Source organism: Malus domestica, chromosome 04, assembly GCF_042453785.1.
Source record: "Malus domestica chromosome 04, GDT2T_hap1".
NCBI classification, from domain to species: Eukaryota; Viridiplantae; Streptophyta; class Magnoliopsida; order Rosales; family Rosaceae; genus Malus; species Malus domestica.
Genome location: NC_091664.1, coordinates 30165503 through 30191251, shown reverse-complemented (window position 1 = coordinate 30191251; position 25749 = coordinate 30165503). Strand labels below are relative to the sequence as shown.

The following is a 25749-nucleotide window of genomic DNA, read 5'->3' as shown; positions in this document are numbered from 1 at the left end:
GTCCAGCCTCCCCAATTGATATACTATTTCCAACCGAATTGGCTAAACATATCCCCCTTAATACATACCAAGAACAGTAGCGACCAGTCGGTCTTAATGAACAACATGTTGATGCGTATTTCTATAAAAGGATTTAACGGGTCTATTCATACGTTTCCGCGGTTGAATTAACTAAATTGTTTTTGAAAGGTTACCTCAATTAAGGTCAAAATTAGAACAATTGCGACTCATCTAATAGGTTACAACCTTTGGAACGGTCTATATAGGTTAGATATTGGAATTTCAAAAGCATTCATTCCGTCCATTATCTTCGAAAGAAACATATGTACTCTTCTTGCTAAATTCTAACGATTAAGTGTTGGGACGTTTAAAGATAGATGATTAAATTTTGGTTAGATATCATCCAAATTCTAACACAGCACACGAGTGGAGATGAAAATCTGTCCAAGGACATTGCCGAAAATGTCTATATCTTTAAAAAACCATTCTGGTTCAAAAGAGCTCAAACTGAATGAGAAAGGGTTCCTCCCTATTTAAGTCAAACACAAAAGGAGCTAACCGACTAAAAGTACTCTTGATATCTTTATGTATGAGTTATTTGTCGGAAAGAAAAGCAGCAAAGCGGTGTGTTGGTTTGGAAGTTTTCATATGGCAAAGACTTTTACTTAATTAATCTTTTGTTTTGTTTTGCTTTTAATTTGCTGATTCAAAGTCTATACTCTTAGGGGTGTAGTCAATTTGGATTTTAGAAGATTTTAATGGACTTTTTTAAGTGACAGATTTCAAAGAATTTTAATATACTTTATAATCCTATATGAATTTGGCAGATTTACATAGATTTTCATTACGATCTTTGTGAATTTGTATAGATTTCTTTCATGGATTTCTAAGAATTTTTGAAAAAATTGAAAATCACACGCAGAACCGTCGGATCATTTTTAATGAAATCATGCGGCTGGGACTAAACAACTCCAATGCGTGTTCAGTTACGGGTCTCCTCTGTTTGACCTTCCTTCATTCCATCTAGCATACCGATCACAAGCTACAAGCATATTCACCATGATACTTTCGTTCCCCTTCAATCCCATGCCCACCATTTTCCTAAACTTCAATGCACACTCTGGCTTCCCACCATTCCAATACCCACCATGCATTACATTCCAAGAAACCATATTTCTCTCATGCATGTCATCAAACAACCTACATGCACCCTTCAAATCACCAAATCCAGACATTTATGTACAATCATCTAAACCTACAACTCAAGTCAGAAATATGAAATTACATAAGTTTATGTGAAATCATCCAAAGCTCCCATCTTTTCTATTAACTGAACTGAACGTTTAAAACCCTAAAAAATTAGGAATTATGTGAAATCAGAAATTGGGCATTAATTAAAATCCTAAAACCCATCAACATTGATTCCTAAACATCAGAACCATGGTTGCATCATCGCTCACCTTGCCTCTCATTTTCCTCTCCATTTACAATCTCAACCTCTCTCGCTATAACTCTTCTCTTACTCCCTATCCGCCCTCCACCTCATTCAAATCCAGCTTCTGCAACTCATCAGGTTCTCCATCCCTCTCCTCCACCTTCTCTTTCAAATCCATTTACAGTGGCTAAAATGTAGCACCCCTTATTTTTTTCCCACGACAGCAGCCCCAATTATAGTATGAGAAACATACCAAGCATCAGAACCATGGTAGATATAATAGAATTTTACGGCTTAATTTTCATGTTTTGCGTAATTGGGAATATAATACATACAATCCTTGTTCTCCAAGGTAAACTAGAAAAGTATATTGGCTCTCTTGCCGCTCAAGCATGCAGCAGCTACAAGTATTCTTTCTAGGTGATGGTGGTATTTCTGGGCTTTTACCATAACACTCAACTTCTATCCCAGCTAAGCTTTAGATATGCCAAATGGGTGAATCATGTGTTGGCGCAACATAAAGACCCGAACGTAGAACGACTAAAGGCTTGCTTCTTTCTAGGTTTTTGCAATGCAAGTTCCATTGATAGCTGGATTCAGTTTGCATTAGAAAAGAGAGTTCAAACACTTGAGTTGGAGTTTTTCACTGACATTTTTGCTTCCAACGACATGCATTTGCCCACAAGCTATTATGTACTAGCTAGTAGTATCAGTGCAAATAAAGGGCCTACGTTGGAGCAGTTCTTGCATTATGCATGGGAGAACTTGATGAGTTTTGACAATCCAAGTCTACACTCTTGTAGACACACTCCTAGTTTCAAGTCCCTTAAAGTTCTTCATTTGCGACAAATTAGAGTGAGTGATAAAGTTCCCGAGCAATCTAACTGTACAGTCCTTGTAGAGTGAGTGATGGCTGAGATCTTTGAAGTTTTCATTGTGGGTGGTAGGAGAGGTGGTGGTGGGGGGTTAGGGACGGGTAGAAATTGGGGGCGGTCGGGGTTTGGAGAGATGGGGTGGTCGGAATTTCTTAGTGTTGTAATTTTATTTTTTATTTTTTTGTTCTTTTTCATTATGGGTGTAAAAAGAGAATTATTGGACACTTTTAGAATTTAAAGACAAAAGAGGATAAGTTTGGTGTAAAAAGAAGATAAATGAGTCTGAATAAAATTTCTCGACGAGAAATGAAATGATATGAATTTACTTTAATTTCTTCTACTTTTTATGCTCTTTCCTTTCCCGTAATTTTCTTTTCCGATTATGGGGATCAATGATCCTATCAGCTTATAATTCAATCAGTATTCAAGTATAGAAAAACAATTCAAGGAAAGTCTTTTCGGACTCAGCTGAAGCGTCACACAAGTACCATTGAATTGGAACTAAACCAACACTGCGATGGAGGAGGAGGAGGAGAAGTCCATGTTGTAATTTTGTCGTTGATAAATTGTAAAAAACAATAAATCTAAAAAAACAAAAAACAAAAAAACAAAAAAGTTAGAATAATAAATGTAAAAATAAAAATAAATAGAATTCGAACAACTCTCAGCCGTTATATCGTCTCAAAGGCGTTCATCTCTACAGAGAGATATCTTCATTCGTAGCAGAGACCGACGACGCGAGACAGAGAGTAGAGAGAAAGAGAGAGAGAGATGGAGATGGCGAGGAAGAATTGTGGGGTTTTGATACGAGAGACGATGATCGGGATTGGGATTGGCAATCGCTATAACCCCCGAATCCCAATCCCAGGTCGTCTTCTTCATCATCACCGTACGGTCCAAACCCTAGCCCCCCCCAATTCAATGCCAACAACCGCAGCAGCAGCATCTGCCATTCCTTCCTCCAACGCATACGCCTCCTCCTTGGCCTCACTCCCAGCCAGGGTCTCCGCCTCCGGTGCACTCTCGGCCTCGGCCTTAGGCCCAGGCTCAAGTAAGTACCCCTCCCGCTCGCTCTTTCTCTCTCTCTTCCTGTTTTTTATCATCTATCTGCCACTGACTGCGCTGCCGGCTGTTTCTACAGAACTTCTGTTTCCGAGTCCCCAAGACATGATCATGTTGACGGAAAAGAAGGAATATAAGAGAGCAATTAAACAAGTTAAAGGTAAACAACTGCAGATTACTACCTATTATTCCATTGGATTGAACACAACATGTATGATTTGGACTAGTTAGTTAATTACATTATAATGAGAAAAAACAATCATGAAAAAATGATCCATAATCTGATCAGAATTGCTTCACAATTCCCACCCATAAGTGCATATTCAGTTCAGTTGGAACTCGGATATTCCTCCCTTGCTGGCTGGCTGGCTTTCCAAAAGGACCGCCTTTGCATTTAACATGGACAAAAAACTTTCAAAACCTTGCTTGTTATTCTATGCAGCTTCTTATTTATTTTGTAGGTGGACGTTTGCCAGCAGTTTTCTACTTTACTACATCTGCTTGCCCAAATAGTAAGTTGTGATGCAATACAATTTTATCGGTCAAGTTATTTCTTGTAAACTGCTCCTCTGCAACTTGTATTTGGGTGTACTATTCTTTTTGCAGCCGTCACGTACTCAATTCCAATCGTTCGAAAGATCAGGGAGCATTTCCCACATGTAAAACTATACAAGGTTCTGATTACTGTTGAGGTATGGTGTCCTAATCTGCTAACTTGATTGGATCATTTGGGAACTATATTTTCATATTGTAAACTGTTTGTATCCCATCTTAAGATTAAGGTGAAAACAACATGTGGGTTCTAGTTTTTTGAATCTTAAATCTTAATAAATTACTAGACAAGTATTTAACTTTTATTTTTCACTACCTGGCTATCTGGCAGTTGCTATACTGTTTGAAATTAAAGTTTTTTACTTTTGTTTTTTTATAATGATTTCTTTATGAAAACAACCTTTTATTTCTTTATGCACTGGGTACGACCTTTTATTTCTTTATGAAAACAACTTTTTTTTTCCCAACAGGATCGTATTATAATGTGAAGCTAGGAATTAGAAATAATGTTAAGAATATTTAAATTCATTTCACAAATTCTATGTAAAATGCTCTTCTGTACCAAAACAAAATTCAAATTTCTTTTGGTTTCATGGATAACTTGGCGAACAAAGGGAACTTCATTTTGGATTACGTGATAACATCAGTAGTGCATAAGTTCAAAAAAAAAAATTGATGAATAACAAGTGAAAATCATTGATTTAATATGACTTGGAGGTATACAGTTCACCCACTAGAGTTCATATAAATATTAGACCAAAGATTGTAAAATTCTATGGTTTTACCTTTTACTTTCCAAATATATATAAGGAAGAACTGCTGTAAGTAGAATTTAGCAGTCCATGATACTAAGAACAAATAAGTTTTCTATCATAAATCAAGTTTCTTCTCAGAGTTTTTCTGGGCAGTTTGTGATCGCATCACAAATCACAAATCACAATGCTTAGTGCAACTAGGTGCATCTTTATCTCTTTTGCTTACCCTGTTCTATACATTGCCTTGGTAAAACATACATAAATATTGTCATACCTGATAAAGCAAATTTGCTGGAGTGATCTTTTATTTCGATACTCTAATTATCATTTGTCATGCAGTATGGTATATAGAAGGCTTATGGTCTTATATCTTGTTATGCCCTTTAAATTACTGTCCTAACATTGTTTATTCTATTTATAGAGCGACTTGCGCCCAATAGCACATGATTTGGGTGTTGCCATTTTTGTAAGTGATTCTGTCCCTTTTGTTATCATTGCATGTTCGTAACATAATTAGTTCATTGATTGCTCATGTATGTAACCTTTGTGTTTATATTATGATTAAAAAACTTGTGGTGTTTTCTTACCATCTACTAATTGAAGGTTTAGAATAGCTATACATGCTATACATATATACTTGTATTGGCTAATTAGGCCGTTAGATTAAGCTGAGTAAATAATTCGGCCTCGCTTTCATCTAAAAATTGCATTTTGCTGCAGCCAACATTCCTTTTCTATCAAAACGGGGTTAAGGTTGATGAGGTTGTTGGTGCTTATGCTGATCCCGTGATGGATATATGTGAAAAACTTTACAGGTAATTATTTTCTTCATTTTTTTACATTTGTTTCTTGGGAGCAGCCTCTCCATAAATGGGGGTAAGGCTAGCCGACATTCACCTCTCCCAGACCCTGCGTAAAGCGGGAGCCTTGTGCACTGGGTACGAAATTTTTTTTACATTTGTTTGTTTTTGCATATTTGTGAATGCAGTCATATACTATATATTGGTGTCGTTTGGGGTTTTTGATGGTTCAGTTGAAGTTTACATCAATGTGATCACGCAGTATCTCACTTGTTTTGAATTTATATCTCTCTTATATATATATATATATAGTTAGTTAGTTAGTTAGTTAGTTAGTAAACCCTATTATTGAATTTCCTCATATGTGTACTTTCCAATAAAGATACGTCAGGCCAGTCGAAACCCCTCAGCGGACGAGGTCATCCTGGAAGGGGAAAACGGATACTCAACAACTTGTCCTACAAGCTAAGAAAGATGAGAATGATGTAGTAGTTGCAGGAGGGTGGAAAGTGGGAGATGGTTCGATGTTCTTCCAATGGAAAGGTGGTGCGGTAGCTGTTGATAGTAGTGACGTACCTTCAGTTAGTGAAGTGATGAAGGATGTTGAATCTTTATGTACGGCACCAAAGGGTTTCAGTATGTGGTGTTTTGCGAAAGGATTATTTACAGCCAAGCCTGAGAAGAGAGTGATATTTTCAAACATTAAAGATCCTAGGCTCAAGATTGGTTGGTTTCGTGAAGAAATGGAGGTGGAATAAGTTGGATGCACTTAAATTTATGAATTTATATGCTGTTGACATCATATATATGGTTCGGACGGGTGGGTTTATTTAAATTTGGACAAGTAAGTTGTACTAGTAGATGTTTGTGCTACGTTGACTCGTATTTGATTATATAATATTGAGCCTATCTTTGGTTTCCTTCTGGTACTAGCATTGTTATTATCTGCCAGTGTAACAATTTTTTGCCCATTTTATCATATGTTTACCAGCTGTGATTTGTCAGAACTGTTCTCCTAAACCCTAGGGGTGTTTAGAGGAAATGGGTCACCCACCGTTAGATTAAAGATCTAACAGTAGGTGCTTATTTTTAAGTTGTACTTTCTCTTATACCGCTGTTGGATTAAGATCGAACCCACCGTTTGGTCTTTGATCTAACGGTAGGTGCTCGTTTAACTTTGTTGTTGTACTTTTTATCTTTCACCGTTGGATTAAGATCGAACCCACTGTTTGATCTTTTATTTAACGATAGTTGCTCATTTAACCTTTCTATTGTACTTTATCTTCCACCGTTAGGATTAAGATCAAACGATAAGTGATCGCTATTTCCATCATTATGGTGGAACATGACTCGGGGAGATGGTGAATGACTGATAATTAGTTTAATCATAAGCCATGGGTTCAATGTTAAATGCTCCATAATCATGGTGGATCTCAAGAAAACTGCCACATGCTTGATCGATGCACTATATTACTCCAAAGTAACATAAAACTTTTCCAAGAGCCGATAGTTTGTAACTTTCTTTAACAGTCATGAAATTAAAAACCAAATCCTCATCATTGTGTTGGAATGTACCCTAAGATAACACACAAAAATGACTTTTTTTGGGTTTTTAAAAACTTTTTTCGATTTTTTTTTTCTTAAAATTTTCGTATTTTCGTTTCAAAACACATTAAAACACTTCAAAACACAATATAACGACTATTATCAAGTGCTATTACGTAAATAAGCAAACAAGTCGAGCGTTACATTTACTTACATAATTATCCGAATTCCAAACCAGGACACTAAGTGGTCTGGACCATAGTGTCAACAACCTCACATAACATGATTCATAATCCTAATATAAATAAATACATTATTCCTAAGCCATGTTGGCATGCAGCCATTCATTAGAAAACATCTCTCCTTCTTCCCCCACAGCCATCTCACTACACAGCCATTCAAGCTTGGCATCATCATCTTCCAGCTTGGTAAATGTCTCTCTCTTCTCCTGAGATAAAAATAGCCCTTTTGCAAACCACCATAGCGTGTCACCTGGTTCTATCCCAGGTAAAGACTCAACTGCCTCCATCGCTTTAGGATATGATGATGCAACAAAACTAATCGGAAGTACCTCAACAAGTTGTGATGGATCCACTTCGACTTTTTTAGCTTGTCTTTCCTTTTTCTTCATCCCAGATGGACTAATTTACACACATTAAGCAAGTCATCAAACGATCGAGGAAATTCAACATATATGACTCCATTAACAAATACACAAAATCACGCAAACAAAAAGTAACCAAGAGATTGACCACCAACCAAAAAAAAAAAAAAAAAACCCAAGAGATTGAAGGATTACTTGTAAACATTTGCGAGAGTCTTTAACAAGCTGTTGATAGAAGGTTTGGCCAGTTCATCAACCTTTTCCCCTTTTAGAAAGAAATGGAAAGTTGGCTGCAGAAAAATGCACACATCAGCAAAGTAACACACACAAGCACACACAAGGTTTCAAGAACAGACATGTGCGCTATAAAAAATACAAGGATCAAATCATGTACCGTCTTGTAAACTCCCAACCGGTACAATGAGGAACAACCTCCAGTCTATAGATAAAATATACAACGTCAGGTTCACAAATTTAAAGGCATAGTAAAAAGAAGTTATCGTACGATTCTTCTATGTGCAGCCACACGACGGACCCATAACAGTTTAGCATGCTTGTTGCTCCTAGGAAAAGAATAAGGACTAGGGATCTAGACTATTCAGCTATTAGCACATAACGAGGAAGTAATCAGAGAATTGCCAAGTTAGCTAGCGTTTCGAATAAATTAACCATCTTCAAATGTTAAAAATACAAGAACTATCAAACTTAACTTAGACCAGTAACTGGATCCCATACCTTGGAAAAGAAAACCTTAAATTTTGTTATGTGTGGGTAAAACACACACATGTAATTCAAGATTGGATCATCACTCGAGTAAGTGACTGCACAAGAAGAAACATGGATTATTATTGGGTTTAGGGTTTAAGGTTTACTTAATTGATCACAGTAAATTCAATTCATTGCACATAAAATGAAAGGGAATTCGATCATTACAACTTACCAAAACCCGGTCCCGAACGTTCGGTGAAGTAGAAAACCGCTGAAAGACTTTCATCTGTACCAATAAATTACCAGAAAACAAAATTATACCCTAAAACTAAACATTTTCAAAAAGAAATTACTAGTAAAATAATAGCACGCACACCTTCAACTTGTTTGAGTGCATCGTCATATTCGGCTGCGACATTCAAGAAGAAAACGTTGGGAGGAGGACGAGGAGCCGGATCTCGATCTCCATCTGGAAGTGGAACCGAGTGCTTGTGTCGCACAAAATGGAGGTTTGGGTTTGGGTGGTAGTGAAGGAAGGAGTACCGGTAGTAGACGGAGGAGGTGGCGGCAGCAGGGGCGGCGGCTAATTTCCAATTAATTGCCGTCTGTGGTGGGGAAGTTTTTGATGGTCTGGAGGAATTTAGGGTTTCGATAGAATTAGAAAGGAGACGTGCGCAGAGCTGGTGCTTGTTGCGATTTCCTCCGACCAACTGCCAGGCCAAAACCCCCCCGAAATTTATCCTCGCCATTTTCGCCTCTCTCGATCTCGATTCGCTGATCCGCGTTGGTAAATAATAGGGTTTGGCCTGGGCGAATTTCCAAGGGAGTGCAAAAGCCCATTATAGAGCTCATATTCAAAACTCTGTTTACACCCACATTTAAATGTTGGGCCCAAAAATGTCAAGCCCAATCCTATCTCAGAGCCGAATTGTTGTTTGACGGGTTCGACCGGCATACTCTTGTAGTGACTCGTTCGGCTTTTGGCGAATAGTGTACAAGTCATTTGTAGAATGCAAGCAATCGGTCTAGAAGATGTGTTGAGAGATAAACACTTTCCTCAGTTTCTCAAATGAGTCTACTGTCTCAGGTGGAAGACGGCAATACCAGTTTAGAGCTCCGCCAGAGAGGGTGGAGGGGAAGAGAAGACATCGCTCTTCGTCGGTGTTCATCCGATATGCCATGGTGGACTCAAAGAGGTTAAGGTGTTCAATTGGGTCCTCCTTTCCAGTATAGAGTTGTAAACCAAGCTTTTGTTTTGTCTTCGCTTGAAGGGGGTGTCGAGGATCCTCCTTGTGAGAGGGCCAGGCCTGGGTTGGTTCCAATCAGGTATCTCGGCCTGACGTTCGGCCTTCAACTTGTTTACTTCTTTAAGGAGCTGTAGGACAAGGGGGTCCTGAGTGGAGTCATGTACCACTGGAATTTTTTTTCGTAAGTCTCCATTGCCTCTTGTAAGTAGGAAAGTTTGAGTAAGGGCGTGTGGTTTTTTCTTGGACTCGCCGTACTGACTTCTAGGGCGAGTCTGTCGAAATATCTCAGAGTCCCATGTACCTTCATGTTCCTCTAAGACATGTTGTTCCATCCCTAGATTGGCAACTGGCCAGGGTCGTGGGAGGGGACCAAGTCTTTCAGAAACCCTTGGGTTATTGATCTTCGAGCGTGGAGAGGATTCTCTTGACGTTGCTTTAGGAAGTCTCGGCAGTCACGATAAATGACTTTCGATCCTTCCAACCCTTTTGCAAGAAAGTGTCTTCCTCCACTTCTCCTGCTTCGGGTCGAAGCATCTGGGTTGAGATAAGTCTCATGTTGATCAATATTTTGATGATTAGCTCGCTCTTTATCAGGGATACCCATGTCGAAGGGAGGTGACTCTCCGTGTTGGGGGTACCCAGATGATGGTTGATGTCCACAGGGGCAACGAGCTCGCGTGTTTGAGTACGCCTAGTTTCGTGGAGCGTCTCAAAGAGCTTCTGATACTGCTCCTGGAAGACCTCATTCTTTATTGTTATCTTGTTGTTCTGAGCTTCTAGCTCATCGACTTTAGCTTGAAGAGCAACCATCTTTCCTTCCTTCTTTCGTTGCTTCGCACTAGGTGCAAGAGGGGTGTCATTCTGTGTGTTTTGGCTTCATTCGCACCCTATGTTGGAGAGGGATGCCTGGTCCAAAAAGAGTGTACAAATGGTGGAAACCTTCTTGGCAAAGCTAAATAGAGTGGGAATAAGTGTCGTTCCCACAGACGGCGCCAAATGTTGATGCACAAAATCAGTGAGGACTTTGGTACAACAGAAAATGTTAAGTTTGTGACCTTCGGTAGATTGCTCCGGTCACTAGTGTGGATAAGTATGTAAATGGATAGAGACAGCAAACACAAGATGTACGTGGTTCACCCAGATTGGTTACGTCCACGGGGTAGAGGAGTTCTCATTAATTGTGAAGGGTTTACACAAGTACATAGGTTCAAGCTCTTATTTAGTGAGTACAAGTGAATTAGTTAGTACAAATGACATTAGGAAATATTGTGAGATAATGATCTCTATTTATAGAAGAGAGTTTCTAGTTTCATTCTGACATTGACACGTGTCGTGTTGTGATTGGCTTCTAATATTGACACGTGTCGCACTATGATTGGCTTCTGATGTAGACACGTGTCGCGCTGTGATTGACCTTCTGGTTGGAGGGAAACTCTTCTGGGTCCTTGACGGTATAACGTTGACCGGTGCTCAGTAGTTTCGAAATTGGTCAAGTATGGTACAAACATCCTTCTTTTCTTAATTCTAATTCAATGGGCTTTAAAGTCCCATCTTATTAGTCTTCTTATTTATTTCCTTACAGACTTTTTAGCTTCTTCCAACTAGTTAAAACTCCTAATAAATAGGAATTTTAATCTTCATTTAATCTGCCACATTGATACACGTTTGTAGAAAATTTCGTATTCGCGTGTAACCTGACCTTCATTTACCATCTCAAAGCCGAATCGTTGTTTGACGGGTTCGATATCACTATCTGCTCATTGGAAAGTTAGCAATTTGAAACGTGAATTCTTGCAATGATTCAGAAAGTTAGCAATTTGAAAGAGAAAAAATAAAAATTCCTCCACCTGCATCTTCTTCTGGCTACCGGATCTCCCTCCCTCTTCTCTGCCTCTGCATCTCCGACCCCTTCAAACAAAGATTTCTCAAAAAAAATTTCCTTTTCTTATTTACTTCAGTACCAACACACGGTATAAATAATACGATTATTAGTCCGATACTGCACCAAACGCTCGACTAATTTAGTCAGTGTACTATCCGGTGACTATTTATCCTATCTGACAAAAATAGTCAGTACAATCCGAGCTGTCAAACGAGGTCGAGGAGGGGAGTTCGGCAAATCCACACAATAAGCAGTCTAATTTGGTATTGAATTCGCCATCTACAAGATTCGACCATAAGACGTCTCACTAAGAATAATAAATGTAAAAATAAAAATAAATAGAATTTGAACAACTGTCAGCCGTTAGATCGTCTCAAAGGCGTTCATCTCTACAGGAGATATCTTCATTCGTAGCAGAGACCGACGACGCGAGAGAGAGAGAGAGATAGAGATGGCGAGGAAGAATTGTGGGGTTTTGATACGAGAGACGATGATTGGGATTGGGATTGGCAATCGCTATAGCCCCCGAATCCCAATCCCAGGTCGTCTTCTTCATCAGCACCGTACGGTCCAAACCCTAGCCCCCCAAATTCAATGCCAACAACCGCGGCAGCAGCATCTGCCATTCCTTCCTCCAACGCATCCGCGTCCTCCTTGGCCTCACTCCCAGCCAGGGTCTCCGCCTCCGGTGCACTCTCGGCCTCGGCCTTAGGCCCAGGTTCAAGTAAGTACCCCCTCCCGGTCGCTCTTTCGCTCTCTCTTCCTGTGTTTTTTTCATCTATCTGTCACTGACTGCGCTGCCAGCTGTTTCGACAGAAGTTCTGTTTCCGAGTCCCCAAGACATGATCATGTTGACAGAAAAGAAGGAATATAAGAGAGCAATTAAAGAAGTTAAAGGTAAACAACTGCAGATTACTACCTAGTATTGCATTGGATTGAACACAACATGTATGATTTGGACTAGTTAGTTAATTACATTATAATGAGGAAAAACAATCATGAAAAAATGATCCATAATCTGATCAGAATTGCTTCCCAATTCCCACCCACAAGTGCATATTCAATTCAGTTGGAACTCGGATATTCCTCCCTTGCTGGCTGGCTTTCCAAAAGGACCGCCTTTGCATTTAACATGGACAAAAAACTTTCAAAACCTTGCTTGTTATTCTATGGAGCTTCTTATTTATTTTGTAGGTGGACGTTTGCCAGCAGTTTTCTACTTTACTACAGCCGCTTGCCCAAATAGTAAGTTGTGATGCAATACAATTTTATCAGTCAAGTTATTTCTTGTAAACTGCTCCTCTGCAACTTGTATTTGGGTGTACAATTCTTTTGCAGCCGTCACGTACTCAATTCCAATCGTTCGAAATGTTAGTGTGTAAATTGTGATCTGATGTGGTAGTTGTATTTCTAGCTTATATTGCTAGGATGTTTAGCTAAATTGGTTGTATGCTTTCTTATCTAAGTCTCTTAGTTCTTAAGTAAGTGAGTGTACATGTGTCTTCATCTCATAGGGTGTAAGATGGATGGCTAGGATTACTTGGATGTAATTTTGAATACTGCCAAAAGATTGGAAGTGTAACTGTTATGTGTAGAGAGATGTTTCTCTCTCACTGTGAAGCAATAAAACAGTGTGTGTGTGAAGAATTGCAGAGTCATATTCTCTGCTCTCATTCATTCCCTCTCTCTCACTCTAGTCATTGCAGCATATCCTCCATTGTTGTACTACATTTTCTTCTAATTCTAACATGGCCTCAGAGCCTTGTTGGGTCTGAATCTCTGGGCGTCGATTCTGTGAGAGATAGTGAGCAAGTGTTTGCAACACATCGTTGCAAAGGAAATAGTAGAGAGAGGTGTGATCTGAGTCTAACATGGTTGGATCTGGTGGAGGGGAGCTTCGAGCTCCGGTGTTCAACGGAGAAAACTTCGATTTCTGGCAGATTCGAATGAAAACAATCTTCCGATCTCACAAGTTATGGAATATTGTTGAAAAAGGTTTTACCACTTCAGCGAAAGGGGAAGGAGACCTCACTGAGGTGGAAACGAAGTTGCGGAGTGAAAATCTGGTCAAGGATGCAAGGGCTCTTGGAATCATTCAGGGAGCCGTATCGGATCAAATTTTTCCACGCATTGCAACTTTGGAAACTGCGAAAGAAGCTTGGGATATTCTGAAGCAAGAGTATGTAGGGGACAAACAGGTACGATCTGTGAAATTACAAGGTCTGCGTCGTGATTTTGAATATACCCGTATGAGTGAAAGTGAATCTCTAGCTGCATATTTAGCTAGGTTGTTTGATCTGATAAATCAGATGCGAAGCTATGGAGAAGATCTTAGTAATCAGAGAATTGTGCAAAAGCTATTGATCAGTTTACCCAAAACATATGATAGCATTGCTTCTGTTATAGAAAATACTAAAGATATTGATGTAATTGATGCACAAGATGTGGTTGCCATATTGAAAGGGTTTGAACTGAGATTAATCAGACATGAAGAGAGTAGCACAGAACGTGCATTTGCTAGCTTAGATATCTCATCTAAGAATAGTAAATTTGGCAATCAACATACCAATACTGGTGGATCAAAATATCCGAAGAACTTCAAGTTCAAAGGGAAGCAGTGGACTAACAGGTTTACTCCAAGTGTAAGAAATGAAGCTAACAACACTGGAGGGGCATGCAAATACTGTGATAAACTTCACTATGGTGAATGTTGGCTAAAAGGGAAGATTAAATGTCACAAGTGTGGAAAACCTGGTCATATTGCTAGGATCTGCAATCAAAACAAAAATGCTCAGCAAGGAAATTTTGCAAACAAAGTGGGAGAGCAAAGAAACTTTACAAACAAGGTGGGAGAACCTGGAAATCTCTTCATGGTCAAGCAATCAACTGAAGTGAAAGCTGTGAGTGATGCCTGGTATATTGACAGTGCGTGCAGTAATCACATGACTTCCAGAGAGGAGTTACTTGTGGAAATTGATAGAAGTATTAAGGCAAAAGTGCAAGTTGGCACAGGGGTTCTTGTTGATGTGAAAGGCAAAGGAACCTTGGTCATTGATACGGATAAAGGAAAAATGTACATAAGAGAAGTTATGTTGGTACCTGGAATTGCAGAAAACCTTCTCAGTGTTGGGCAGATGACTGAACATGGGTATTTTCTGTTATTTGGTGATTATAAGGTGGATATTTTTTATGATAGAACTCTGACAAATTTAGTTGTTAGTGTGAAACAAAAAGGAAACAGATGCTTTCCACTTGTGTTCAAGTCAAACGATCATTTGGTACTGAAAACCAATGTGCATCAGAGTAGTACAATGTGGCATAAACGGTTTGGCCACCTGAATTTTAGAAGTTTGCAACAATTGCAGGAGCATGATATGGTTCTTGGGTTACCTGAAATGCATGACAGTGAAGGTGTATGTCAGGGATGTGCATTTGGTAAGAATCATAGAGTGTCCTTTCCAAGGGAGTCAATCTGGAGAGCAAGAATGCCATTGGAACTTATACACTCAGATGTGTGTGGTCCTATGCAAACACCAACCATGAGTGGAAATCGATACTTTGTTACATTCATTGATGACTATTCGAGGATGTGCTGGATATATCTCTTGAGACACAAGTCAGATGTCTTTCATGTATTCAAGAAATTCAAAGCTATGGTGGAACTTCAAAGTGGTTTTTCAGTGAAGAAATTGAGAACAGATAGAGGAGGAGAATTTACCTCAAATGAATTTGAACAGTTTTGTGAAGCTTTGGGTTTGGAGAGGCAGCTTACTGTTGCATACTCTCCACAACAGAATGGAGTTGCAGAGAGGAAAAATAGAACTATAGTGGAGATGGCAAAGTGTATGCTTCATGAGAAAGGTCTTCCTTATAGTCTTTGGGGTGAAGCTGTAGTTACATCTGTCTACTTGCTAAATAGATGTCCTATAAAAGCATTGGAAAATGTGACACCTTTTGAGAAATTCAGTGGAAGAAAACCTGGAATTCAACACTTGAGAGTGTTTGGCTCATTAGGTTATTCTCTTATTCCTGGAAACCTGAGACAGAAGCTGGATGAAACAAGTGTCATTGGTATTTTTATTGGATATGGCACTTGTGAAAAGGGGTACAGATTGCTCAATCCTGAAAATCAGAAAGTAATCATTTCAAGAGATGTTATTTTTGATGAGAATGGTACATGGGATTGGGATAGACAGAAGATTAAAGAAGTGTACATTCCATTTGCTGCAAGTGAATCTTCAGAGATGAAAGAAGCTGATGAGGATTCGGATTCCATGGAACAAGCTGTTGCTGAAGGTTCTCAGACTCAACTTACAGATTCTCAACTCATTGAATCTGGAAGTGCTAGTGACTCAACTTCTGCATCTCAGATTGATCATACTCCTTTGAGATATAGAAGTTTGAGTGAAATCTATGAAAGATGTCAAGTGTGTATTGTTGAACCAGAATCCTATTATGAAGCTGCACAGGATGAAGCTTGGAAGAAAGCTATGAAAGATGAAATCAGCATGATTGAGAAAAATAAGACTTGGGAATTAGTGAAAAGACCATCTGATAAACCTGTGATTGGTGTGAAATGGGTGTACAAAACTAAATTGAATTTGGATGGATCAGTTCAAAAGAACAAGGCTAGGCTTGTTGCAAAAGGCTATGCACAAAAGCCCGGAATTGATTATAATGAAACCTTTGCACCTGTGGCAAGGTTGGATACAATCAGAACATTAATTGCCCTGGCAGCAAAGAACAAATGAAAGTTGTTTCAATTGGATGTAAAATCGGCATTCTTGAATAGGGTACTAGAAGAAGAAGTGTATGTTGATCAGCCGGATGGATTTATTGTACAAGGGGAAGAAGATAAGGTCTACAGGTTACATAAAGCACTGTATGGTCTGAAACAGGCACCAAGGGCCTGGTATGGTGAAATAGACTCATACCTTACACTCTGTGGGTTTAAGAAAAGCACTAGTGAAGCAACTCTGTATACCAAGTGGAGGAAAAGTTCAGAAATGATTATTGTGTCTATCTATGTTGATGACATAACATACACTGGAAGTTGTCAGGAATTGATGGATGATTTCAAATCTGATATGATGCTCAAATATGAAATGACAGATCTTGGACTCTTACATCACTTTCTTGGTATGGGAGTAATGCAAACTGATGAGTATATTTTCATTCATCAGAGAAAATATGCTTCTTCTCTATTGAAGAAATTTGGACTTCAAGACTGTAAGTCAGTGAGTATTCCATTGGTTCCAAGTGATAAATTGAGAAAAGAGGATGAAAGTGGGACTGCGGATGAAGCTCAATATAGACAAATTGTAGGCAGTTTGCTGTATCTCACAGCAACTAGACCTGATATAATGTATGCTGCATGTCTGCTATCACGGTTTATGCACTGTCCAACCAACAAGCACCTTGGTACAGCAAAGAGAGTACTAAGATATGTTCAAGGGACTCTTGATTTTGGCTTGGAATACAAGAAAGGCAAAGGAGCAATCTTAATGGGATTTTGTGACAGTGACTGGAGCGGTTCAGAAGATGATATGAAAAGTACATCGGGGTATGCATTCACCTTTGGCAGTGGAGTTTTCTCTTGGTCTTCAGTCAAGCAACAATGTGTTGCATTATCAACAGCTGAAGCAGAGTACATTAGTGCATCTGAAGCAACTGCACAGGCTACATGGCTGAGATTTGTTTTGGAGGACTTTGGTGAAATGCAAACAGTTGCAACACCAATGAATTGTGATAATACTTCAGCCATAGCTATTACTAAAAACCCTATTTTTCATCAGAAGACCAAGCACATCAACAGGAGATACCATTTCATAAAGGAAGCATTGCAGCAAGGAGTAATTGAGCTGTTGCATTGTCCTACAAAAGAGCAAATTGCTGATATCTTTACAAAGGCATTGGCAAGAGAACAATTCAGTTATCTGAGGGAACTTCTTGGAGTTAAATCAGTTCACAATTTAAAGGGGGCTGTTAGTGTGTAAATTGTGATCTGATGTGGTAGTTGTATTTCTAGCTTATATTGCTAGGATGTTTAGCTAAATTGGTTGTATGCTTTCTTATCTAAGTCTCTTAGTTCTTAAGTAAGTGAGTGTACATGTGTCTTCATCTCATAGGGTGTAAGATGGATGACTAGGATTACTTGGATGTAATTTTGAATACTGCCAAAAGATTGGAAGTGTAACTGTTATGTGTAGAGAGATGTTTCTCTCTCACTGTGAAGCAATAAAACAGTGTGTGTGTGAAGAATTGCAGAGTCATATTCTCTGCTCTCATTCATTCCCTCTCTCTCACTCTAGTCATTGCAGCATATCCTCCATTGTTGTACTACATTTTCTTCTAATTCTAACACGAAAGATCAGGGAGCATTTCCCACATGTAAAACTATACAAGGTTCTGATTACTGTTGAGGTATGGTGTCCTAATCTGCTAACTTGATTGGATCATTTGGGAATTATATTTTCATATTGTAAACTGTTTGTATCCCATCTTAAGATTAAGGTGAAAACAACATGTGGGTTCTAGTTTTTTGAATCTTAAATCTTAATAAATTACTAGACAAGTATTTAACTTTTATTTTTCACTACCTGGCTATCTGGCAGTTGCTATACTGTTTGAAATTAAAGTTTTTTACTTTTGTTTTTTTATAATGATTTCTTTATGAAAGCAACTTTTTTTTTTCCCAACAGGATCGTATTATAATGTGAAGCTAGGAATTAGAAATAATGTTAAGAATATTTAAATTCATTTCACAAATTCTATGTAAAATGCTCTTCTGTACCAAAACAAAATTCAAATTTCTTTTGGTTTCATGGATAACTTGGCGAACAAAGGGAACTTCATTTTGGATTACATGATAACATCAGTAGTGCATAAGTTCAAAAAAAAAATTGATGAATAACAAGTGAAAATCATTGATTTAATATGACTTGGAGGCAGTGGCGGAGCCAGAATTCTGAATGAGGAGGGGCCTTTCACAAATATGTGTGTGTATATATATAAACATGTTGACATATGCAATTTGTGTAATCCTCACAAAACTGAAAAAAAATTCTCTTAAATTCAATACTAAGAAGAAAAAAATGTAAAACAAAGAAGTAGAAAAAGAAGGAAAAGGGGGAGAGGTCTGCAAATAAAAAAGGTGGGTTGCTTTAGAAAATTATAGGGTGTATATTATTGTTAGGTGAGAGAATCGAACCAGAAGTGGGATTGCTTTTTCCATTTAAAATTGCACCTCTCTTTTAAAACTCCCCTGCCAAACTTATCATTTCATTAGACAACCGAAAAGATTTAAAATCAAAACAGCTTAACGACGTCGTTTGCTTCATCTTCTTCCATGAGGTTCACACCTCATATTAAGTCAGGATGGGCCGGGGACTACCCTAGTCCCTTGGTGGCTCCGCCCCTGCTTGGAGGTATACAGTTCACCCACTAGTGTTCATATAAATATTAGACCAAAGATTGTAAAATTCTATGGTTTTACCTTTTACTTTCCAAATATATATAAGGAAGAACTGCTATAAGTAGAATTTAGCAGTCCATGATACTAAGAAGAAATAAGTTTTCTATCATAAATCAAGTTTCTTCTCAGAGTTTTTCTGGGCAGTTTGTGATCGCATCACAAATCACAATGTTTAGTGCAACTAGGTGCATCTTTATCTCTTTTGCTTACCCTGTTCTATACATTGCCTTGGTAAAACATACATAAATATTGTCATACCTGATAAAGCAAATTTGCTGGAGTATCAATCTTTTATTTCGATACTCTAATTATCATTTGTCATACAGTATGGTATATAGAAGGCTTATGGTATTATATCTTGTTATGCCCTTTAAATTATTGTCTTAACATTGTTTATTCTATTTATAGAGTGACTTGCGCCCAATAGCACATGATTTGGGTGTTTCCATTATGGTAAGTGATTCTGTCCCTTTTGTTATCATTGTATGTTCGTTAGTTCATTGATTGCTCATGTATGTAACCTTTGTGTTTATATTATGATTAAAAAACTTGTGTTTTCTTACCATCTGCTAATTGAAAGTTTATACATGCTATACATATATACTTGTATTGGCTAATTAGGCCGTTAGATTAAGCTGAGTAAATAATTCAGCCTTGCTTTCATCTAAAAATTGCAAATTAATTTGATGACCTGTGCATTTTGCTGCAGCCAACATTCCTTTTCAATCAAAACGGGGTTAAGGTTGATGAGGTTGTTGGTGCTTATGCTGATCCCGTGATGGATATATGTGAAAAACTTTACAGGTAATTATTTTCTTCATTTTTTTACATTTGTTTGTTTTTGCATATTTGTGAATGCAGTCGTATACTATATATTGGTGTCGTTTGGGGTTTTTGATGGTTCAGTTGAAGTTAACATCAATGTGATCACGCAGTATCTCACTTGTTTTGGATTTATATCTCTCTCTCTTATATATATATATATATATATATATATATATATATATAGTTAGTTAGTTAGTTAGTTAGTTAGTAAACCCTATTATTGAATTTCCTCATATGTGTACTTTCCAATAAAGATACGTCAGGCCAGTCGAAACCCCTCAGCGGACGAGGTCATCCTGGAAGGGGAAAACGGATACTCAACAACTTGTCCTACAAGCTAAGAAAGATGAGAATGATGTAGTAGTTGCAGGAGGGTGGAAAGTGGGAGATGGTTCGATGTTCTTCCAATGGAAAGGTGGTGCGGTAGCTGTTGATAGTAGTGACGTACCTTCAGTTAGTGAAGTGATGAAGGATGTTGAATCTTTATGTACGGCCCCAAAGGGTTTCAGTATGTGGTGTTTTGCGAAAGGATTATTTACAGCCAAGCCTGAGAAGAGAGTGATATTTTCAAACATTAAAGATCCTAGGCTCAAGATTGGTTGGTTTCGTGAAGAAATGGAGGTGGAATAAGTTGGATGCACTTAAAATTTATGAATTTATATGCGGTTGACATCACCTCTCCATAAATAGGGGTAAGGCTAGCCGACATTCACCTCTCCCAGACCCTGCGTAAAGCGGAAGCCTTGTGCACTGGGTACGACGATTGTAAACTGTTTGTATCCCATCTTAAGATTAAGGTGAAAACAACATGTGGGTTCTAGTTTTTTGAATCTTAAATCTTAATAAATTACTAGACAAGTATTTAACTTTTGTTTTTCACTACCTGGCTATCTGGCAGTTGCTATACTGTTTGAAATTAAAGTTTTTTACTTTTGTTTTTTTATAATGATTTCTTTATGAGAGCAACTTTTTTTTTCCCAACAGGATCGTATTATAATGTGAAGCTAGGAATTAGAAATAATGTTAAGAATATTTAAATTCATTTCACAAATTCTATGTAAAATGCTCTTCTGTACCAAAACAAAATTCAAATTTCTTTTGGTTTCATGGATAACTTGGCGAACAAGGGGAACTTCATTTTGGATTACATGATAACATCAGTAGTGCATAAGTTCAAAAAAAAATTGATGAATAACAAGTGAAAATCATTGATTTAATATGACTTGGAGGTATAGAGTTCACCCACTAGAGTTCATATAAATATTAGACCAAAGATTGTAAAATTCTATGGTTTTACCTTTTACTTTCCAAATATATATAAGGAAGAACTGCTGTAAGTAGAATTTAGCAGTCCATGATACTAAGAAGAAATAAGTTTTCTATCATAAATCAAGTTTCTTCTCAGAGTTTTTCTGGGCAGTTTGTGATCGCATCACAAATCACAATGCTTAGTGCAACTAGGTGCATCTTTATCTCTTTTGCTTACCCTGTTCTATACATTGCCTTGGTAAAACTTACATAAATATTGTCATACCTGATAAAGCAAATTTGCTGGAGTATCAATCTTTTATTTCGATACTCTAATTATCATTTGTCATGCAGTATGGTATATAGAAGGCTTATGGTGTTATATCTTGTTATGCCCTTTAAATTATTGTCCTAACATTGTTTATTCTATTTATAGAGCGACTTGCGCCCAATAGCACATGATTTGGGTGTTTCCATTTTTGTAAGTGATTCTGTCCCTTTTGTTATCATTGCATGTTCGTAACATAATTAGTTCATTGATTGCTCATGTATGTAAACTTTGTGTTTATATTATGATTAAAAAACTTGTGGTGTTTTCTTACCATCTACTAATTGAAGGTTTAGAATAGCTATACATGCTATACATATATACTTGTATTGGCTAATTAGGCCGTTAGATTAAGCTGAGTAAATAATTCAGCCTCGCTTTCATCTAAAAATTGCAATTAATTTGATGACCTGTGCATTTTGCTGCAGCCAACATTCCTTTTCTATCAAAACGGGGTTAAGGCTGATGAGGTTGTTGGTGGTTATGCTGATCCCGTGATGGATATGTGTGAAAAACTTTACAGGTAATTCTTTTCTTCATTTTTTTTACATTTGTTTGTTTTTGCATATCCCGTGATGGATATGGAGCTTTGGATGTTTTGTAATCTAAAGGTTTAAAAGAAGTGTAAAAATGTTTGAATTTCCTCATATGTGTAATTTCCAATAAAGATACGTCAGGCCAGTCGAAACCCCTCAGCGGACGAGGTCATCCTGGAAGGGGAAAACGGATACTCAACAACTTGTCCTACAAGCTAAGAAAGATGAGAATGATGTAGTAGTCGCAGGAGGGTGGAAAGTGGGAGATGGTTCGAAGTTCTTCCAATGGAAAGGTGGTGCGGTAGCTGTTGATAGTAGTGACGTACCTTCAGTTAGTGAAGTGATGAAGGATGTTGAATCTTTATGTACGGCACCAAAGGGTTTCAGTATGTGGTGTTTTGCGAAAGGATTATTTACAGCCAAGCCTGAGAAGAGAGTGATATTTTCAAACATTAAAGATCCTGGGCTCAAGATTGGTTGGTTTCGTGAAGAAATGGAGGTGGAATAAGTTGGATGCACTTAAATTTATGAATTTATATGCTGTTGACATCATATATATGGTTCGGACGGGTGGGTTTATTTAAATTTGGACAAGTTGTACTAGTAGATGTTTGTGCTACGTTGACTCTTATTTGATTATATAATATTGAGCCGATAGTTTGTAACTTTTCCATCATTGTGTTGGAAGGTACCCTAAGACAACACACAAAAACGACTCTTTTTGGGTTTTTAAAAACTTTTTTCCATTTTTTTTTTCTTCAAATTTTCGTATTTTCGTTTCAAAACACATTAAAACACTTCAAAACACAATATAACGACTATTATCGAGCGCTATTACGTAAATAAGCAAACAAGTCGGGCGTTACATTTACTTACATAATTATCCGAATTCCAAACCAGGACACTTAAGTGGTCTGGACCATAGTGTCAACAACCTCACATAACATGATTCATAATCCTAATATAAATAAATACATTATTCCTAAACCATCTTGGCATGCAGCCATTCATCAGAAAACATCTCTCCTTCTTCCCCCTCAGCCATCTCACCACACAGCCATTCAAGCTTGGCATCATCATCTTCCAGCTTGGAAAATGTCTCTCTCTTCTCCTGAGATAAAAATAGCCCTTTTGCAGACCACCATAGCGTGTCACCGGGTTCTACCCCAGGTAAAGACTCAACTGCCTCCATCGCTTTAGGATATGATGATGCAACAAAACTAATCGGAAGTACCTCAACAAGTTGTGATGGATCCACTTCGACTTTTTTAGCTTGTCTTTCCTTTTTCTTCATCCCAGATGGACTAATTTACACACATTAAGCAAGTCATCAAACGATCGAGGAAATTCAACATATATGACTCCATTAACAAATACACAAAATCACGCAAACAAAAAGTAACCAAGAGATTGACCACCAACCAAAAAAAAAAAAAAAAAACCCCAAGAGATTGGAGGATTACTTGTAAACATTTGCGAGAGTCTTTAACAAGCTGTTGATAGAAGGTTTGGCAAGTTCATCAACCTTTTCCCCTTTTAGAAAGAAATGGAAAGTTGGCTGCAGAAAAATGCACACATCAGCAAAGTAACACACACACACGCACACACAAGGTTTCAAGAACAGACACGTGCGCTATAAAAAATACAAGGATCAAATCATTTACCGTCTTGTAAACTCCCAACCGGTACAATGAGGAACAACCTCCATTCTATAGATAAAATATACAAAGTCAGGTTCACAAATTTAAAGGCATAATAAAAAGAAGTTATCGTATTATTCTTCTATGTGCAGCTACACGACGGATCATAATTTATATCATTTAGTAATCTTTAACCCATAACAGTTTAGCATGCTTGTTGCTCCTAGGAAAAGAATAAGGACTAGGGATCTAGACTATTCAGCTATTAGCACATAACGAGGAAGTAATCAGAGAATTGCTAAGTTAGCAAGCGTTTCGAATAACTATTAAAATGTTCAAAAATACAGGAACTTTTGAACTGAACTTAGACCCTTAACTAGATTCCATACCTTAACTTAGACCCTTAACTTAGACCCTTAACTTTTGAACCCTTAACTTAGACCCTTAACTAAGACATTAATTTCAAATTGATTAATGTAACTGAAAATAATGTGTTTTCTCTTTAATTGGACAACATAATCAAGTTCTTGCTAGACAATCATCCCTGGGTGTAGAACCCACTTTGTGAGGGGCTTCTTGAGGACTAGGGATCTAGACTATTTAGCTATTAGCACACCTTAAAAAAGCAAACCCCAAATTTTGTTATGTGTGGGTAAAACACACACATGTAATTCAAGATTGGATCATCACTCGAGTAAGAGACTGCACAAGAAGAAACACCGATAATTATTGGGTTTAGGGTTAAAGTTTACATAATTGATCACAGTAAATTCAATTCATTGCACAAAAAAATGAAAGGGAATTCGATCATTACAACTTACCAGAACTGGGTCCCCGACGTTCGGTGAAGTAGAAAACCGCTGAAAGACTTTCATCTGTACCAATAAATTACCAGAAAACAAAATTATACCCTAAAACTAAACATTTTCAAAAAGAAATTACTAGTAAAATAATAGCATGCACACCTTCAACTTGTTTGAGTGCATCGTCATATTCGGGTGCGACATTCAAGAAGAAAACGTTGGGAGGAGGACAAGGAGCCGGATCTCGATCTCCATCTGGAAGTGGAACCGAGTGCTTGTGTCGCACAAAATGGAGGTTTGGGTTTGGGTGGTAGTGAAGGAGGGAGTACCGGTAGTAGACGGAGGAGGTGGCGGCAGCTAATTTCCAATTAATTGCCGTCTGTGGTGGGGAAGGTTTTGATGGTCTGGAGGAATTTAGGGTTTGGATAGAATTAGAAAGGAGACGTGCGCGGAGCTGGTGCTTGTTGCGATTTCCTCCGACCAACTGCCTCGTCAAACACCCCCCCCCCCCGAAATTCCTCCTCGCCATTTTCGCCTCTCTCGATCTCGATTCGCTGATCCCTAAAACCAGCGTTGGTAAATAATAGGGTTTAGACTGGGCGAATTTCAAAGGGAGTGCAAAAGCCCATTATAAATCGTAGTATGAAGTGGTATATTACAAAGTAAACACTTAAATTTCCGAAAGATTAATAATTACCTTCAATTCCACTCCGCCGGCAATGTATAATCCAAATGTACATCGAGGACTAATAGTCTGTATATAACGGAGTCCAACATTTGTTGTTCGTGTAACAGGTTTAGAGCCTTTCAAATCTTTAGGTGATACGTTTTCCTCCAAGTGTTTACAAGCTTTTTCGCATTCTTCAGCATTCCCCCCCATCGTTACAACTATATTGGTTGGAGTTACTTTTGAAACTTTTGAAACTTTTTCCTGTGTCTCTCTAACTGAAAATATGAAATATATATTCAATGATTAAATAAATTAAGGTGAAGCTAATAAACCCTAAAACCTGTAAAGAAAACGAAAACAAAAACAAAATAATAGAAGGAAAAGGAGAAGGAAATAAAAAAATTACCTACGCGGCGTCCCTCATCTCTTGTTACCCTAGAATAGTAACCGATTACTACTCCTTTACGTAAGACCACGATAATAATTGTGATTCCTTCATGCTATATATATATTAAGTAGAACCACAAAGAATTATTAAGATATTCTGTATAGTAGAGAAACAAAGAGAAATTTTAACAATCGTGTCATCATATGATTAGGTTTTTTTGAATGAGGTAGATCCATTAATTGATTTCTTTTTGACGACGACGGTGCAAGCTAGTCTTAGACAGAGGGGAGTTTGTCCGAGGCAAATTGTCTCGACTACGTTGGAGTACTCTATAGAAATTCCAAGTTTGAAAGGTGATATTTGTTGGTGTGT

The 25749-nt window shown here is 37.9% G+C and overlaps 4 protein-coding genes across 5 annotated transcripts; 2 read left to right on the top strand and 2 right to left on the bottom strand.

Moving 5' to 3' along the window:
• Nucleotides 1–2930: 2930 nt before the first annotated feature.
• On the top strand, nucleotides 2931–6399 carry LOC103434191 (uncharacterized). The gene is made up of 7 exons (XM_070820883.1): nucleotides 2931–3361; nucleotides 3452–3532; nucleotides 3834–3884; nucleotides 3979–4064; nucleotides 5101–5145; nucleotides 5400–5494; nucleotides 5862–6399. Exons 1-7 carry the CDS (start codon nucleotides 3082–3084, stop codon nucleotides 6235–6237), a joined length of 1014 nt encoding a protein of 337 aa, XP_070676984.1. The 5' UTR covers nucleotides 2931–3081; the 3' UTR covers nucleotides 6238–6399.
• A 761-nt stretch (nucleotides 6400–7160) lies between these two features.
• LOC103419505 (thioredoxin O1, mitochondrial-like) lies at nucleotides 7161–9188 on the bottom strand. The gene is made up of 6 exons (XM_070820884.1): nucleotides 8713–9188; nucleotides 8569–8622; nucleotides 8364–8449; nucleotides 8023–8067; nucleotides 7824–7918; nucleotides 7161–7665 (listed from the first exon to the last, which is right to left on the bottom strand). Exons 1-6 carry the CDS (start codon nucleotides 9083–9085, stop codon nucleotides 7344–7346), a joined length of 975 nt encoding a protein of 324 aa, XP_070676985.1. The 5' UTR covers nucleotides 9086–9188; the 3' UTR covers nucleotides 7161–7343.
• Nucleotides 9189–11919: 2731 nt separating this feature from the next.
• Nucleotides 11920–22529, top strand: LOC114823285 (thioredoxin O, mitochondrial-like). Of its 2 annotated transcripts, none has more exons than XM_070820886.1 (8): nucleotides 11920–12189; nucleotides 12282–12362; nucleotides 12660–12710; nucleotides 12804–12835; nucleotides 17835–17888; nucleotides 19348–19392; nucleotides 21769–21863; nucleotides 22009–22529. In XM_070820886.1, the coding sequence occupies exons 1-8, from the start codon at nucleotides 12060–12062 to the stop codon at nucleotides 22382–22384; spliced, it is 864 nt and encodes a 287-aa protein (XP_070676987.1). In that variant the 5' UTR covers nucleotides 11920–12059; the 3' UTR covers nucleotides 22385–22529. The 2 variants fall into 2 exon arrangements, with proteins under 2 accessions (XP_070676987.1, XP_070676986.1); XM_070820885.1 differs by lacking the exons at nucleotides 21769–21863; nucleotides 22009–22529 and adding exons at nucleotides 19649–19743; nucleotides 20019–20633.
• A 1184-nt stretch (nucleotides 22530–23713) lies between these two features.
• On the bottom strand, nucleotides 23714–25264 carry LOC103427760 (uncharacterized). Its single transcript, XM_070820888.1, has 5 exons — nucleotides 25017–25264; nucleotides 24482–24880; nucleotides 24338–24391; nucleotides 24133–24218; nucleotides 23714–23905 (listed from the first exon to the last, which is right to left on the bottom strand). The coding sequence occupies exons 1-5, from the start codon at nucleotides 25057–25059 to the stop codon at nucleotides 23852–23854; spliced, it is 636 nt and encodes a 211-aa protein (XP_070676989.1). The 5' UTR covers nucleotides 25060–25264; the 3' UTR covers nucleotides 23714–23851.
• Nucleotides 25265–25749: the final 485 nt, after the last annotated feature.